Source organism: Sapajus apella, unplaced genomic scaffold (genome assembly GCF_009761245.1).
Source record: "Sapajus apella isolate SASKATOON/1434 unplaced genomic scaffold, GSC_monkey_1.0 scaffold202, whole genome shotgun sequence".
Lineage (NCBI taxonomy): Eukaryota > Metazoa > Chordata > Mammalia > Primates > Cebidae > Sapajus > Sapajus apella.
Window position 1 is genome coordinate 222363 of NW_022437142.1, and position 16506 is coordinate 238868.

A 16506-nucleotide genomic window follows, 5' to 3' on the forward strand; every position below is an offset into this window, starting at 1 on the left:
CCCACTCCCTGTCCCTCTCACCTCCTCCGGGGAGCCCTCCCCGTGCCACAGCCCCACTCCCTGTCCCTCTCACCTTCTCCAGGAAGGCCTGATTGATGTTCCAGCCCCACCGCTTCCCTCTCACTCCCCTGGGTCCAGCTTTCATGCCTTTTCCTGTTCCTGGTGTGGACCCCTCCCTCTTCCTTCCTCTGTGTCAGCATCAGCCCACTACCTCTAGACTCCCACTTCGTCAACATGCCGCGTGCCAGGCACGGGGGTCTGGACCACACCCTCACCCACAGTCTACCTCCAAACCCTGCCGCGAGGCTGGGGAATCTGGAAGGTATGGAATCCCCATGACAAGTCAGGAGACCAGGGCTCGGAATCGGGAAGGAGCTTGTCTGGGGCCCCTGGTAGGTCGGCAGGCAGGACTGGAACCTGGCCCTGGCTCCTCAGTGGCCAGCCCTGCCTCGCTGACATCTGTCAAAGCAAGGGCGTGGGGAACGCAGGGTGACATAGGCGCGACACTCCCTGAGACCCACGTTCTCAGTCGCTGTGTGGGTCCAGAGGAAGTTACCAGCAGACAGGAAGGATGGCGGGTCAGGAGTCCACTCACTTCCTTCTCCTGCGAAGATGCAGAGTCCAGTGCAGGCAGAGGTGGGGCATCAGCTTGGGTGCGGCCAGCGCTCTGCCAGCCTGGGACAGGGACGGGGGTCTCAGGCTGAGTGTCAAGGTGCAGTCCAGGCTCAGGGCATAGCCTAGGGTCATGGCTGATGGTGAGGGCTGGGCGTCACCTCCCTGATGTTTCAGCCGCCACACAGCGACTTTGAGAACATGGATGTCGGGGTGTCATGCCACTGTGTCACCCCTCAGCCCCCTTGTTCCCACCCCCTTGCTTTTTTTTGAGATGGAGTCTTGCTCTGTTGCCCAGCGCAGTGGCACAATCTCAGCTCACTGCAACCTCCGCCTCCCGGGTTCAAGTGATTCTCCTGCCTCTGCCTCCCTCGGCTGGGATTACAGGTGTGTGCCACCACCTGTAATTTTTGTATTTTTAGTAGAGACAGGGTTTTGCCATGTTGGCCAGGTTGGTCTCCAACTCCTGACCTCAGGTGATCTGCCTGCTTCCACCTCCCAAAGTGCTGGGATTACAGGCGTGAGCCACCCCTCGAGGCCCATCCTCTTGCTTTGACAGATATCAATGAGGCAGAGCCGGCTGGAGTCAGGAGCCCCAGAGAAGTCTTCCTGGAAGCAGTGAGAGGGATGGGGAAAGGAGGGCGGCCTCCCTGGAGGAGGCGGGTGGGTCTGCAGCACCAGCACAGCTTCTGAGTTGCTAGTGCCTCGCTCTGTGGTCCAGGGTCAGGACTCAGGACTCACAGGGCTGCATGCTTTGCTGGGGCTGAGCCGACCCTGGGCTCTGCTCCTCCAGCGCTGCTGGGCCTCCAGGCTTCTGCCCCCGTCTGTCCTGACCCCAGAGTATCAGGTTCTCTCTGCTTCCCTGTGAAGCCAGCAGGCAGAGGTGACTGCCTGTTACCGGCAGGGAGACAGGCCTGGAGGGCTAGCATACAGCAGAAGCAGATGTGAACTCCCTCAGTTCATAGGGACAGACTTCAGTTGGGATGTTGGCACTCCCAGTAGAGGGAACAGCCAGTGCAGAGGCATGGAGGTGGGAGCCAGCGGATTGTGGCCACGGGGGAGCTCCTTACTTGGCAGCCAGCCTGACATCCAGGAGTGAGGCATGGAGGTGGGAGCCATGGGGCTGTGGCCACGGGGGAGCTCCTTACTTGGCAGCCAGCCTGACATCCAGGAGTGAGGCATGGAGGTGGGAGCCACGGGGCTGTGGCCATGGGGGCGCTCCTTACTTGGCAGCCAGCCTGACATCCAGGAGTCAGAACTTCAGGCTTCTCTGTCCTCTTTTCTCAGGTTTCCAGCAAGGCCACTCAGAAGACCCCCGCTTGACTAAAGCAATGGAGGGCGGCCCAGCTGTCTGCTGCCAGGATCCTCGGGCAGAGCTGGTAGAACGGGTAGCAGCCATTGATGTGACCCACTTGGAAGAAGCAGATGGTGGCCCAGAGCCCACTAGAAACGGTGTGGACCCTCCGCCACGGGCCAGAGCCGCCTCTGTCATCCCTGGCAGTGCTTCAAGACTGCTCCCCGCCCGGCCTAGCCTCTCCGCTCGGAAGCTTTCCCTGCAGGAGCGGCCGGCAGGAAGCTGTCTGGGGGCACAGGCTGGGCCTTATGCCACGGGGCCTGCCAGCCACATCTCCCCACGGGCCTGGCGGAGGCCCACCATCGAGTCCCACCACGTGGCCATCTCAGATGCAGAGGTTGGTGGCAGAGCCCCTCAGTAGACTGCAGTGAAAACTCTTTTCTGTCTCTATCTGTGTCACACAGCTATCTAGCTTTGGTTTGCATACCCTCAGAGCTGGGAAGATCACTACCTAATAATGCAGCCTCTTCCCACCCAGGGGAGCTCCAGCTGAGCCAAAGGTTGCCATTCCCACCCCCAGCCCAGGCCTGGGACAGAGGTCTCTCCCTTGTCCCCTGTGTCATCCTCTTAGAACTTTGAGGATAGATGCCATGGCCTGCCTGCTTCCTCACTCTTCCCCAGCTTGCCCTCCTCACCTCTAACTCTGCCTTAGAATCCGCTCTGACTCAGAAGTGGCCTACCTGCCCCCTGCCTCTGGCTTCCTCTGAAGTTCTTGGCACTTAGGTCTGAAAGTGAACTCGGGTTCTAAGCAGGTCTACAGAGCTGGCCTCCGTCAGGGGCTAAGCTTTCTGTGCCTGAACCCAGCCCCTCGGCCTCTGCCCAGGGCTTCTCATCTTGTTTTTGGAGTCTAGACTTTCTTATGCAGCTGCTTCTGGAAATAGTAGCTCATGGGTTTCTCATGGAATGGGGTCTCCCAGACTCCAGAAGCCGGATGGGAATTGCTGCGTTTTCCTGTTATATGTTCAAACATGAGCCACGTCTTCTCATCACATACAGGGGCGATGGCACCACTGACTTCCCCATCCTGACTCAGAAGCTTGGTGTGACCTGGGGGTCTGGGAATGAGGGGCCTGTGGCCAGGATTGGGCACTGGACGGGCTCTGAGGTAGGAGCAGGGCTGCTTCTGGATCCAGCTTGACCTGATGCTTACTCTTCCCCCCACAGGACTGTGTTCAGCTGAACCAGTACAAGCTGCAGAGTGAGATTGGCAAGGTAGGACGGGGCAGGCCGGAAGCAGTGTGGGCTCAGCACCGGCCCTTCTTCTGTGTGGGAGGCAATGGGAGGCAGAGCCAGGCAGGTCCTAGCTTGGGGGTAAGGACAGTGTCGTGCCCTGTGGGAGGTACCAGGTACCCAGGGGGAGGGTGGAAGATGACTCCTGAGTCCCGACTCCTCAGAGCTCTTGAGAGTTGACAAGGAGGGACTGAGGGAGGAATGGAGCCATGTCAAGCCAAGCGGAGGCAGTTAGCGGGGCACAGGAGTCCCCTCCTTCTGCTACAATATATGCCCATGAACCAGCTGGTGGTGAGAGGTGCACATGGGGGGCAGGAGAGACCGGAGCTGCTCAGGCTCCCCACTTCCCGAGCTGGTCCTGGGAGGGATTGCCTGTCCAGGTGGGGCTGACCGATGCCTGTCTGCAGGGCGCCTATGGTGTGGTGAGGCTGGCCTACAATGAAAGTGAAGACAGACACTACGTGAGTCTGGGGATAAGAGGGAGGCGTTGCCCAAGCCGGGCCCTAGAAGCCTGAGGGGTGGGTCAGGAGTGTGCGCAGGAGAGAGCAGACAGGGCTGCCCAGGAGTGAGCTCCCTGTCCTTAGGGGCATGCAAAGGAATGAGCTTCCCAACCCTGGGGATATCCAAGCAGAGGCTGGATTCCTCCTAGGAGAAAGCTCCAGAAAGGCTTGCTGGGGGAGAAAGGGGAAGGCCCAGACATAGCTATGGCCACCCCCAAAACCCACGTGACACATGCTGGGCCACACCCTCAGGGCTGCGGCAGATGCCCAGTCAGTGTGCATCTCTGGACCTCAGTCCACAAGTCCTGGCCTGTTCTAGCCCCTGGTGGCTGCACACACTAGTGACGGTTCTTTTTTTTTTTTTTTTTTTAACACAGAGTCTCACTCTGTCACCAGGCTGGAGTGCAATGGCATGATCTCGGCTCACCGAAACCTCCGCCTTCTGGGTTCAAGTGATTCTCCTACCTCAGCCTCCCAAGTAGCTGGTATTACAGGCTAATTTTTTGTATTTTTAGTAGAGATGGGGTTTCTCCATGTTGGTCAGGCTGGTCTTGAACTCCTGACCTCAGGTGATCCGCCTGCCTTGGCCTCCCACAGTGCTGGGATTACAGGTGCGAGCCCCCGGGCCTGGCCCACTAGTGACATTTCTGTCCCTCCTTCCTTAGGCAATGAAAGTCCTTTCCAAAAAGAAATTACTGAAGCAATATGGCTTTCCACGTACGTATCTTCTGGTCTGCTCCTGGGAGCTCCGAGCCTTAGTGGCAGAGGAAGAGAAGACCTCAGTCCCGAGCTAGTTTTGGCTGGGGATGGGGTAGAGAGGGAGACAGCCCGGGCAAAGGCTGGGGGCGGGAATGTGCTTGGGGGTTGGGACAAGACACAAGACCGTGGTCCATACAGACTCTTGCTGGAGGCTGGCTTTGGGCCACAGTGAGGCCGAGCCGTCTGGAGCAGGTGCTTGAGTTCCCTCCCTGGTCACAGGTCGCCCTCCCCCAAGAGGGTCCCAGGCTGCCCAGGGAGGACCTGCCAAGCAGCTGCTGCCCCTGGAGCGGGTGTACCAGGAGATTGCCATCCTGAAGAAGCTGGACCACGTGAATGTAGTCAAACTGATCGAGGTAGGGGGTGGTGGTGAGCCGGTAGGGGGCGGTGATGAGCCGGTGGGAGCTGGCGCCTGAGTCTCACTTCTGGGGCTGGGGAGCCCTACCACAGACCCAGGGGTCTTGCCAAAGGAGCAGATGTGGCTGAGGCTTCTGAGGACAGGGCCAGTCTTGGGGTGGGTCTGCAGGGAGGCTTTGGGGGTCCAGCCTGGTCAGGGGTGTTCCCCTGTTCCCACGGAGGGTGAGGGGCTGCCCCAGAGGCAAGAAGTGAGCACCTCGATGCAGCAGGAGGGGAGAAGGTCTGGATGCCAGGCTGGGGGCCAGTGATTTCTGAGGCTTCATCCGTCTGGCACCTGTAAACTCCTGCTCCATTGCCTGGGGTGGTTGCAGTGGATACTGAGGGTTCTGGGGCTGGCCTGGGGCCCCAACCCCATGCCTCCTCAAGCCCCCCCCCCACCATGTCTGCTCCCTCTGACCAGGTCCTGGATGACCCAGCTGAGGACAATCTCTATTTGGGTGAGTAACCCAGCTCATTCCCACAGCAGCTCACCCAGGGCTGGTCCAAGGGCTCCCTTGGGACACACATGACCTTCAGGTGGGCGATGTGAAGGCACTGACCTCCTGGGAACAGAAGAGAAACACGCGTTCTGAAGCCCCAGCGTCCCTTGCCCAGCCCTGCGGAACCAGTCCCAGAATACCCAGTTAGACGCAGCAGATATTCCCAAGCCCACTCCCTGCGTCCCTCTGAGCAGCAAGACAGGGGATGCATTTGGGCTCTGCACTCAGGTAGAGGCAGGAAGCAGGCTGTACAGGTTCCCAGATGCTGTAGCTCCATGCCTCAGTTTCCTCACCTGTAAAACGGGTACGAATGGTATCTACTTCATAGGGTTGATGTGAGGAGTATATGAGTAACGATATGTAAAGCACATTTGTTATTTGCCTTGTTAAGAGTGATGTTATTATTTTAGTTCCTTGCATCTGCTTCGGGGCTGGGCTTAGAGGAGGCCTCAGAAAATGGGGCAGAAGAAGAACTGGCTTAGGAATTAGAGGCCGAGGCTTTATTCTCCTCTCTACCCTGCCTGCCTGTCTCCTATGACCTTTAGGAAAACTTCTGCCCCTTCTCTGTGCCTCAGTTTCCCCTTCTGTAAAAGGGCCCGAGCTTCTGCTGCCGGCTCCTTCCTGGCACCTGGCGATCAGATGAGGCAGGTCCATAGCAGGTCCCGCTCTCATCCATTTATTTGCTCTGATATCCCGGGACTCCTGGTCCAGTCCCTGCCTCAAGCACGCCTGCATGCCTGCCCCCTCCTACCCTCCAGAACAGGGAGGGACCTCAGCGTCGGCTGCTTTGCCAGCCAGCTACACCTTACCTTCTTGTCTTTTCTTTCAGTGTTTGACCTCCTGAGAAAGGGGTGAGTTCCCCGTCCTGATCAGGCAGGTCAATTCTCATCCAGGCCTTCCTTCCTTTCCCTCCCTGTGTCCCCAGCCCAAGGGTCAGCTACCCCAGGAGAAATCAGAGACGGAGGCCCTGCCCTTGGGGGTAAATAAGAGAGCAAGAAGATGGGAGTCAGTGCGGCTGAAATAGTCAGGGAGGCCTCTGGAAGAGGGGATGAGTTTTTTAACCAGGCCTTCAAGAACTGGGAAGATATGGAGAGAGGAGAAGGGAAGAAAGGCGTGGTTTTTAAGTAAAAGTAGAGAGGTGGGACTCAACTCTTACCTGTATTCAGATCACAAAGGGTTTTCAGCTTTGCACAAGCCTGTGAATGGAATGGGTGGGATTCCATTTGCTCCCATTTATGAGAGGGAAAGCTGAGGACCAGAGAAGGTACGTGGCTTGCTCACGGTCACACAGCAAGTCACGGATGGAGCCTAGGGTTCCACATGTCTGCACTGTGTGGCTTTCCAGGGTATTTAGAGCGGATGACATGGATTAGTGAGCTCGGGACTGAGTGGACCAGGATCCTCACTGCCAAGGCCTGAATGCAGGCTGTGGCTTGGCGCTCTGCCTGGCAGCTTCCCACAGGCCAATTTGGGTAGAGGGGCAGGGAGTGATGTCCCTTTAAGACTTGGAGGCTTTCCAATGTTTTGACCTCTATCCAAAACAAGAAATGTATATTTATGCTGCTATCCATTTCTGTAAGTGAAACCAAAGTTTTACAAAACAGCATATATCTTTACTACATGTGATATATTCTGATATATTCTATTTCTTTTTTTTTTTTTTTTTTTTTTTTGGGACGGAGTTTCGCTCTTGTTACCCAGGCTGGAGTTCAATGGCGCGATCTCGCTCACCGCAACCTCCGCCTCCCGGGTTCAGGCAATTCTCCTGCCCCAGCCTCCTGAGTAGCTGGGATTACAGGCACGCACCACCATGCCTAGCTAATTTTTTGTATTTTTAGTAGAGACGGGGTTTCACCATGTTGACCAGGATGGTCTCGATCTCTTGACCTCGTGATCCACCCGCCTCGGCCTCCCAAAGTGCTGGGATTACAGGTGTGAGCCACCGCGCCCGGCTATTTCTTTAGGGAAAAAAAAAGCCGTTGCCACCCATTAAATTGATTTCATGATCCTCTGTTGGGTGGGGATCCACAGTTTGAAACACAGTGCTCTAAATGGCGTCTTTACAATTGTTTGATTACAGACAGTTAAGTACTTAGAAGAAAGAGTATCAAGCCAGTCAGAAATTAAGATAAAGCTGATTTGAAATTATGATTGAAACGGGATATGTATGAGTACGTGTGCTTTAAATGTTTTATTACATAGGAGAAAGAGCTCCTATCTTGGGTTGTAGGGACCCATGTGAGCACAGGTTTCCCAGGATGTCCTGACCGCCTGAATGGTGGGGTCCCCTGATTCCGGCTGAATGCCCCTCCCCACATCCTTCTCCACAGTCCCGTCATGGAAGTGCCCTGCGACAAGCCCTTCTCGGAGGAGCAAGCTCGCCTCTACCTGCGGGACGTCATCCTGGGCCTCGAGTACTGTGAGTGCCCAGCTCCCTGTCCCCGGGGCTCAGGCTAGGGGATCTGGGAGGCAGCAGAGCCCAGGCCGAGCAGGTGCTGAGCCGCTCCTGTCAGTCACAGCTGGCCTGCCAATCAGCTTCAGTGAGGGTGGGGCATGCGTGTGTGGGCGGGGCCAAAGGCCTCCATGGGGGGAAGCTGGAGACGGAGGGGGAGGGTGGAGGCGGAGGGGGAGGGTGGGAGCGGTGGACTTCACTGGACATGCACCAGATCCATCGCAGGGTCTGGTCCTGTCGGTCTGAGTCCTGGGTGTTCTGTCTGTATCTTTCTTCTGCTGAGTTCTTAGCCTAGCTTAGCCTCGCCACGGGGCCTCAAGCGATATGGGAAGGGAGGGATTTATGTCCAGCTTCTGGGGGAGAGTCTGTCCTGGCCAGGGGCCAGGGCACGGTGACAGGGCGGGTTTAACCATCAGGGGCCCTAGGCTGATGAGAGCTCAGGAGGGTGATGTGAGCTTAGCCTCTGTCTCATTTCACTCATTTGCTGCATTCACTTGGCTGGGAGCAAAGACCCGACCTCACAGCCTAGTGGGAGGGACAGGAATCTTGGCAGGCAGATAATACAGTGGAGCCTGCAGGCCGTTGGAGTGCCAGGGGGTTGGGGAAGGCTCCCTGGAAGAGGCTACTTAGGACGAGGGTCCTGAGGGATGAGTAGAGTTCCCTGGTCAGGTTTTGAGGGGTGGGGGTAGGAGAGAGTGCGCCAGGCATAGTCTCGCACTCTTGGAGTCTGGGGAGAAGTTCAGTCTGGCTGAAGCCTCCAGCGGGCAGAGCACGGCTGTGGTTAGTGAAAGAAGGTGCTGGAAACCTGTTCCAGGCTGCAGCCTGAGGGCTGGGGAGCCTCCCCTGAGGTCTTTCATGACTTCATCCTGCCAGCGCTGTGAGGCCCGGAAAGCTTTGAGCAGGGGAGGAGCGTGATGGGATTTGCGCCTGAGAAAGCCCTGTCTGGCAGCTGTGTGGTGGCTGGATTGGAGGGTGTCATCGGAGGGTGAGAGGCAGCCAGCTGGCCAGGGAGGAGGCTGTTTCTGCAGCCCGAGTGACAGATGGTGAGGCCTGGATTAGGGCAGTGGCAGTGGCGTGGGGCCAGGAAGGAGGTAGGGTGGTCAGCATGGGGTGACTGGCCGGCCTGGGGATGGGGAGCCCTCGGACACCTAGGGTCCTGGCCTGGGTTGGGGACCAGGGGAGATGCCCATCTCTAAAATCTTAGCTTGGGCCGGGCCCAGTGGCTCACGCCTGTAATGCCAGCACTTTGGGAGGCTGAGACGGGTGGATCACCTGAGGTCAGGGGTTTGAGACCAGTTTGGCCAACATGGTGAAAACCCAAACCCCGTCTCTACTAAAAATACAAAATTAGCCAGGCGTGGCAGCAGGGGCCTGTAATCCCAGGTACTCCAGAGGCTGAGGCAGGAGAATCGCTTGGACCTGGGAGGTGGAGGTTGCCGTGAGCTGAGATCGCACCACTGCACTCCAACCTGGGCGACAAGAGTGAAACTCCATCTCCAAATTAATTAATTAATTAATTTAAAAATATAAAATAAAATTTTAGCTTGGTTTCTGGGGAGCATATTTTTTCCCTAGGGGAACAGGGTGAGGATCTGGCTGAGGTTTGACCTGCAGTGACAGAAACAGGACTGTCTTTATCCTGCTCAGTCCTCTCCTGTGCCTTCAGATTTAGATTCTCTTTGCACATATGGGGAAACTGAGGCACACAGAAGTGAGGGCTTTGTAAAAAGTCCCTCCTAAGGGCCTGGAGGCATGGGATAGGAAGAAGATATTTTACTTCTGTTATGGTCAGCGACAGGCACAGTCCTGTACCAGCCTGGCTCCACCACTTCCTGTTCTAGGCCCTTCTTTCCAGCTGAAGTCCTGCGGTCTGCTGTCCCCTAGCCACCGCAAAGAAACGAGTTTATCTTCCCTGGTTCTTGGGTAAAGCCTCTTCAGGACCCAGCTCATCACAGTGAAGGGCTTTCCTGGAGCAGAGCGGTTAGTGCCAGGGGCTGGCAGGTGGATGAACAGAGGCGCAGGGCGCTGGAGACCTGCCTTGTGCTTCTGGCTCCAAGAAGGGAGAGTGGAGGCCGCCCTGAGAGGGCCCGGGGGTCAGGGAGGCCCAGACCTGGCTCTCAGTTGATGTGGGTAGGGGTGGCGACGCAGGTGATGAGAAGCAGTTGGGTCTGGGATAGATGTGAGAGGCTGGGCTCACAGACCTCGCCCCTGAATGGGGGGTGGGGTCTCAGAGGAGGAACTGAGGATGATCCTGAGGGTTTTGGCCTTTCACAGAGTGAGAAGGACTGGGGAGCAGCAGGGCTTTTTGTTTTGTTGTTTGTTTTTGTGGGTGGCAGGAGTTGCAGGCAGAGTAATCGAGTCGTGAATGAGACACGTTACTCACTATAGTCAGATGCATAGGGACATATGTTGATGCCAGCTGCCAAGCTGTCTAACGAGATGTCTACTGGAAATCCATGTGGGTAAGGAGCCTGGAGTTCAAGGGAGAGGCTGGGACTTGAGATGAGAGCATGAGATCCATGGCCAAACATCCAGCCCCTGAGCTGCTGTGCCCTGATGGCTGTGCGTCGGATTCCTTGTGTGTGCCTGGCACATAGTAGGCCATCAAGAAAATGCCACTGGCGCCCTCTCTGCCCCCAGCCTCCCTCTCCTCCTCTCCCTTCCCCTGTCTTCTCTCTCCTCCTCTCTAGCATCCTGGGGTCCATTGGTCCAGGGGAAGGGAAGGTGTTTGCCAAGGAGGGAGCCCGCAAGTGGATGGTCATGGGATGGGGTCAGTGTCTCTCTTGGCTGGGACCTTTCTGGCCATCTCAGCCTGAGCCACTCGTGACTTCCTGGTGGTGCTTGACCCAGGAAGCGGGGCAGGCTTCCACCTACTGAGTCATTTCTGATTCTGGCTTCATCCTACTAGACATGGCTGGCCTTATACCCCAGCTGTGCCATCTGCTAGCCTCAAGGCCTGGGGTGCCAGTGTCCCTGAAACCCCGTCAGCCCTGATCCTGAGGGCTGAGATCGTACCTCTGTAGGATAGCACAATCCCTACAATCTTACTCTCAGTCCCAGCAGCCAGGGACATTGTTGACTCGACTGGGTGGGGATGGAACTGGAGAAAGGTTTCGGTGGGCTTTGTGCCTCCAGACAGCACTCACAGGGAAGGGGCAGAGCTGGGCTAGGAAGAAGTCTCCTCCCGTCCCGGCACGCCGGCGGCTCACGCCTGGAATCCCAGCACTCTGGGAGGCTGAGGTGGGTGGATCACCTGAGGTCAGGAGTTCCAGACCAGCCTGGCCAACATGGTGAAACCCTGTCTCTACTAAAAATACAAAAATTATCCGGGTATGGTGGCTTATGCCCATAATCCCAGCTACTTGGGAGGCTGAGGCAGGAGAATCGCTTGATCCTGGGAGGCGGTGGTTGCAGTGAGCCGAGATGGTGCCATTGCACTCCAGCCTGGGCAATAGAGCGAGACTCTGTCTCAAAAAAAAAAAAAAGAAGTCTTCTGCCCTAGTTTCCTGTGACCTGCCTGTTTTTTTTCATGGAGAGGGCAGAGAGGAGTCCAGACTCCTAAGGTTCCAGTCCTGGCTCTGCTGCTCACAGCTTGGGCTGAGTGTCCTCACCTGCATGGAGTGGATGGCCCTGACGTCCTCTTCCTGGTTCATCACCAAGACGAAAGCATGCACAGGCTGGGGTGTCCCTGGCTAGGCGAGGACAGGTGTGGGCTCCCGGACATCCGTGCCCAGGCCAGCGCGCGGATCAAGCCCCCTTTCTCTGCAGTGCACTGCCAGAAGATCGTCCACAGGGACATCAAGCCGTCCAACCTGCTCCTGGGGGACGATGGGCACGTGAAGATCGCCGACTTCGGCGTCAGCAACCAGTTTGAGGGGAACGACGCTCAGCTGTCCAGCACGGCTGGGACGCCAGCCTTCATGGCCCCCGAGGCCATTTCTGACTCCGGCCAGAGCTTCAGTGGGAAGGTGACTCTCAGGCCCCGGGCCAGGCTGGGGTTCAGGTGGAGGGGCGTGGTAGCTTGGGGCAGGGACCCCATTTCCCACCGGAGGGTGCCAGGGTCCTTGTACCTAGGGAGTGACACAGTTGCCTCTTCTTGGAGCCTGATAAACTCCTCGCCTTTGGCCTTCTCCTGTTTTCCAGCAAAGTGGCCCCAAATCTCCCTTGCAGATATTTCCTGTCGGTTGCTCTGTGCAGGGTTCTGGACTGGGCTGCGGAACAGGCAGAGCCAAAGAGAAGCCTGTTTCCTGCCCTCCGGTTAGTTTAGGGGGAAGTTGGAGGCCCCCTGCAGATCTTGGACATGGCAGGGTTTGAACTGGCCCTTGAAGAATGGGGAGGATCTGAGCAGGACCTGGAACCCAGAGAACAAACCAGAGAACAGAGGGGTACGGGGCGGGGGCAGAGGGTAGAGGGCCTGGCAGTCTGGGCTTTCTCCTAAGCGGCAGAAACATAGGCAGAGTTGTCTGAACAAGAGGTTACACAGTCTGGCGTAGTTTCCTGGGCACATGACTGTTTTCACCTGTGGGGTGCCAACCACCCCGCTGCCAGGGAGGCTGTGGCTGAGTGGCATTTGGACACGTGTTGAGTGTCCAGGAAAGAGCTCAGGAGGCCGGGCACAGTGGCTCATGCCTGTAATCGCAGTGCTTTCGGAGGCAGAGGTGGGGCTCTTAAGGCTGGGAATCTGAGATAAGCCTGGACAACATAGCAAGACCCCACTTCTACAAAAAAATTAGCCAGGGGTGGCGGTGCATGCCTGTAGTCCCGGTTACTCGGGAGGCGGAGGTGGGAGGACCACTCGTGTCCAGGAGCTGGGGGCTGCAGTGCGCTGTGATCGTGCCACTGCACTCCAGCCTGAGTGACTGAGTGAGACCTTGTCTCTAAAAATGAAAGGCAAAAAGAGGTTGGGGATGTTGATAAAGACTTTTTGAAATGTTTTATTTTGATCTAACTCTACATTTATAGAAAAGCTGGAAGAACAGTACAAAGAAACCCCACGTACCTTTTTACCCAGATTCACCGGTTGTTGACCTTTTGTCCTGTTTGCTCTCTTGTCATCTTTTTCTATTTATCTGCACTCATACTGCCTCTTTCTGAGCCATTTGAAAGGTACGTGGAGGGTGTTATGCCCCTTTATCACTAAACACTTCAGTGGCTATTTCCTAAGAACAGGGACATTCTCTTACATAACCTCAGAACAGTGATTAAAATTAGGAAAGTCGTCATTGATAAGATTTAAATATAGGCCGGGCATGGTAGTTCACACCTGTAATCCCAGCCCTTTGGGAGGCCAAGGCCGGTGGACCACCTGAAGTCAGGAGTTCAAGACCAGCCTGGCCAACATGGCAAAACCCTGTCTCTACTAAAAAATACAAAAATTAGCCAGGCGCGGTGGCTCGTGCCTGTAATCCCAGCACTTTGGGAGGCCGAGGCGGGCGGATCACAAGGTCAGGAATTCCAGACCAGCCGGGCCAATATGGTGAAACCCATCTCTACTAAAAATACAAAAAATAATAGCCAAGCATGGTGGCGCGCGCCTGTTGTCCCAGCTACTAGGGAGGCCGAGGCAGAACAATCGCTTGAACCCAGGAGGTGGAGGTTGCAGTAAGCCAAGATCCGTCACTGCACTTCAGCCTGGTGACAAAGCAAGACTCCATCTCAAAAAAAAGAAAAAAAAATTAGCTGGACGTGGTGGCAGACACCTGTAATTCCAGCTACTTGAGAGGCCGAGGCAGGAGAATTGCTTGAACCCAGGAGGCGGAGATTGCAGTGAGCTGAGATCGCGCCATTGCTCTCCAGCCTGGGCAACAAAATGAGACTCCGTCTGGAAAAAAAAATACATATATAATCCACAGACCTTATTTAAACACTCTCTGTTGTCCTGATACTGTCCTTCGGAACTTTTTCTGTCTCGGGTCCAGGGACCCACCCTCCGTTCTCTTTCTTGTCCTTGCTGCCCTTTGATCTGGAAGAACGCCTTGGCCTTCCTTTGCCTTTCCTGACCTTGCCATTTTGAAGAGAACAAGCCTGTTAGTTTGTAGAATGTTGTCAGTTTGCATTTGTTGGATGTTCCCTGATTGGATTCAGATGATGCATCTGGGGCAGGAACGTGTCGGTAGAGATTTGTGAATCACTCACGTAAGCGAGAAAGTGGATACCAGAAGAGGTGACGTCCCAGAGCAGGAGAAGATAGAGAGAGCGCACTAAGAATTGGAATCCAGGCCGTGGGGAAGCCCAGGGGTGCTTGGGAGCCGGGAGGAGTTGTTGCAGTGGCCGTGGGCGAGGGAGTGAGTGGGCAGGGCCTCTGTGTGGGCAGGGGCTGCTCGCAATATCAGGAAGAAGGTGGATTGTCAGGAGAAGGGTGACTCCTACAAGCCTGAGCTGGTTTATTCAGCAGAAGTTCCATATATACCATCATTCCTGGGGTGGCACATGTGACCCTGTGGATGAGGGAGGTTTTGTACCTGTTGGTTTGGAAATGTACCTGGTTGAGCCTGTCCCAAGGAGACTCAGAGCTCCTGGAGGGTGGAGTCCCTGTTCTGGCTGGCCCTGTGTCCTCAGCACTCAGCACATCGCCCAGCGTGGAGGAGGCACCGGGGCGTGTTTGTTGAGTGAATACATGACAGAGGAAAGAGGTTCCCTGCGGGCCTCTCCCACAGCCCACTGGAGCTGGGTGGGCAGAGGCAGCGGTGCCTGTTGGGGACTGATGTGAGCATGTTTCTTTCCAGGCCTTGGACGTGTGGGCCACCGGCGTCACATTGTACTGCTTTGTCTATGGGAAGGTGAGTGCCGGGGATGCCAGCAGAGCTGGGGCAGGTCCAGTGAGGCGGGCATGGGTGACAGACGCAGGCCCTTCCTTTCTGTCCTTAAGCAAAGTGGCTTTTGAAAGGGCCCACCTGGCTCAGAGAAGCCTGAGAGAGAAGAGGCTTTTTCTGTCATTTTTTGTCTTTCTCCCATCCCCTGCGGAGGGATTCGAGGGAAGGGGTCCCAGGACGGCAGGCACCCAAGGGGAGGTGTTGATGGTTTTGCCACCTCCCCAGCCAGAGTGCTCCCGTCCCTCTGTCCCTTGATGCCATTCATTCATTGAGTCACGCATTCACTCTGTTGCTGATTCATTCAACCAATTGTCCTTCACTCCTACCCCGGCTGAGGCGGAACCCTGGGGACACCCAGCGCTGGCGTGACCGAGATCCCAGTCCGCAGGTGCTCCTGCTCTGGTGACCGCACTAAGGGGCAGGAGGGCATTTCAGTGGCCCTGGGAGCGGAGGCCCGGCTGCAGGTGGCTGTCATGGCGGTGGATGCACCCAGTCTCCTCATTCCCCGTGACTTTTTCATTTGGTCAACATCTGTGGCACGTTTGCAGTGTGCCGGGCCCTGAGCAAATGAATTGAGGTCCTTCTCATGTCATTGGGAGCCCAGAGCTGCCCCTGTCCCGGCCCCACCAAGGGGCGGGGGCTGGTCCCCTGGCACGCATCAAGGCCCCAGGCCCACCTCCTTTGCCTCTCCACCCCGCAGTGCCCGTTCATCGACGATTACATCCTGGCGCTCCACAGGAAGATCAAGAATGAGCCCGTGGTGTTTCCGGAGGAGTGAGTTGTCCACCCAGGGGACCAAGGGGGCCACCACCCACCCCTGGTGTTTGGGTTTTAGCGGAGCTTTTGCCCTTTGAGGACCCCAGCCTCAGATATGAAGGTGGCGATGTGGTTCCCTGGGAGGGACCCCTGAGAAGATGGAGGGGTGGGACTCGAGCCAAGGGTCTCCAAGACACCCCTGTGTGGATGGGAGCCCTGAGTTCCAGTGTTGGCCGGGGATGACCACAGGCATCGCTCCCACCACTCCTTCGTCGCAGGCCTGCCCGGGGTCAGTGGCACCACCCACCCAGCCCCTGGACTCCAGGGGAACTTCTTCCCCCACTCAGGGTCAGGGAGCTTTGGGATGCTAGCGCGCCCCCCATTTCACAGATGGAAAAGAGGACGCTCTGGAGGAGAGCTGTCAGGGGCTGGGACTCAAGCCACCTTCCTCCCCACTCGTCCATTGTGACTGAGGTCTCTGGCCTGGCGGGCAGGCTGGGAGGCCTCCTGCTCCTGCGTGCTTCACCTCCTGATGGAGAAGCCTGAGCTCCCTGTCTCCTCTTCAGGAGTGCATTTCAGGAGTGAAATGAAGGCTGGGCACGGTGGCTCACACCTGTAATCCCAGCACTTTGGAAGGCCGAGGCGGGTGGATCACCCAAGGTCAGGAGTTTGAGACCAGCCTGGCCAACATGGCAAAACCCTGTCTCTACTAAGAATACAAAAATTAGCCGGCGTGGTGGCACGTTTCTGTAGTCCCACTTATTCAGGAGGCTGAGGCACCAGAATTACTTGAACTTGGGAGGCAGAGGCTGCAGTGAGCTGAGATTGCACCACGGCACTCCAGCCTGGGAGACAGAGTGAGACTCTGTTTCACAAAAAATAAGGAAACTTGAATGGACCTTGTCCTCAGTGACACCTGCTCCTTTCCTTTGTGGTCCCCAGGCCTCCTTGAGTCCTCCTCTTCCCCATCTCTGTGCGCTGTTGCCGCCTGCACCCCGTGCCTCATTCAGGGCTCAGGCTCCTCCCAGACTTGTCTCACCACGCCCTACCCTGGTCTCCCTGCCGCTGGCCTCCCTCCAGTCCAGCCAACAGAGTCAGGCGGGGGCAGCCCTGGTACACAAGGCACAACGCACCTGCC

At 56.7% G+C, this 16506-nt stretch overlaps 1 protein-coding gene across 1 annotated transcript in view; it reads left to right on the forward strand.

The window, feature by feature from the left end:
* Positions 1 to 1899: 1899 nt before the first annotated feature.
* Positions 1900 to 16506, forward strand: part of CAMKK1 (calcium/calmodulin dependent protein kinase kinase 1) — a 22564-nt gene continuing 7957 nt past the window's right edge. The window contains exons 1-11 of the mRNA XM_032270083.1: positions 1900 to 2303; positions 3131 to 3178; positions 3604 to 3657; positions 4362 to 4413; positions 4675 to 4808; positions 5270 to 5306; positions 6178 to 6199; positions 7679 to 7767; positions 11569 to 11768; positions 14526 to 14579; positions 15313 to 15386. Coding sequence (XP_032125974.1) covers positions 1944 to 2303; positions 3131 to 3178; positions 3604 to 3657; positions 4362 to 4413; positions 4675 to 4808; positions 5270 to 5306; positions 6178 to 6199; positions 7679 to 7767; positions 11569 to 11768; positions 14526 to 14579; positions 15313 to 15386 — 1124 coding nt within the window. The 5' untranslated portion in view covers positions 1900 to 1943. The remainder of the gene's footprint in view (positions 2304 to 3130; positions 3179 to 3603; positions 3658 to 4361; positions 4414 to 4674; positions 4809 to 5269; positions 5307 to 6177; positions 6200 to 7678; positions 7768 to 11568; positions 11769 to 14525; positions 14580 to 15312; positions 15387 to 16506) is intronic.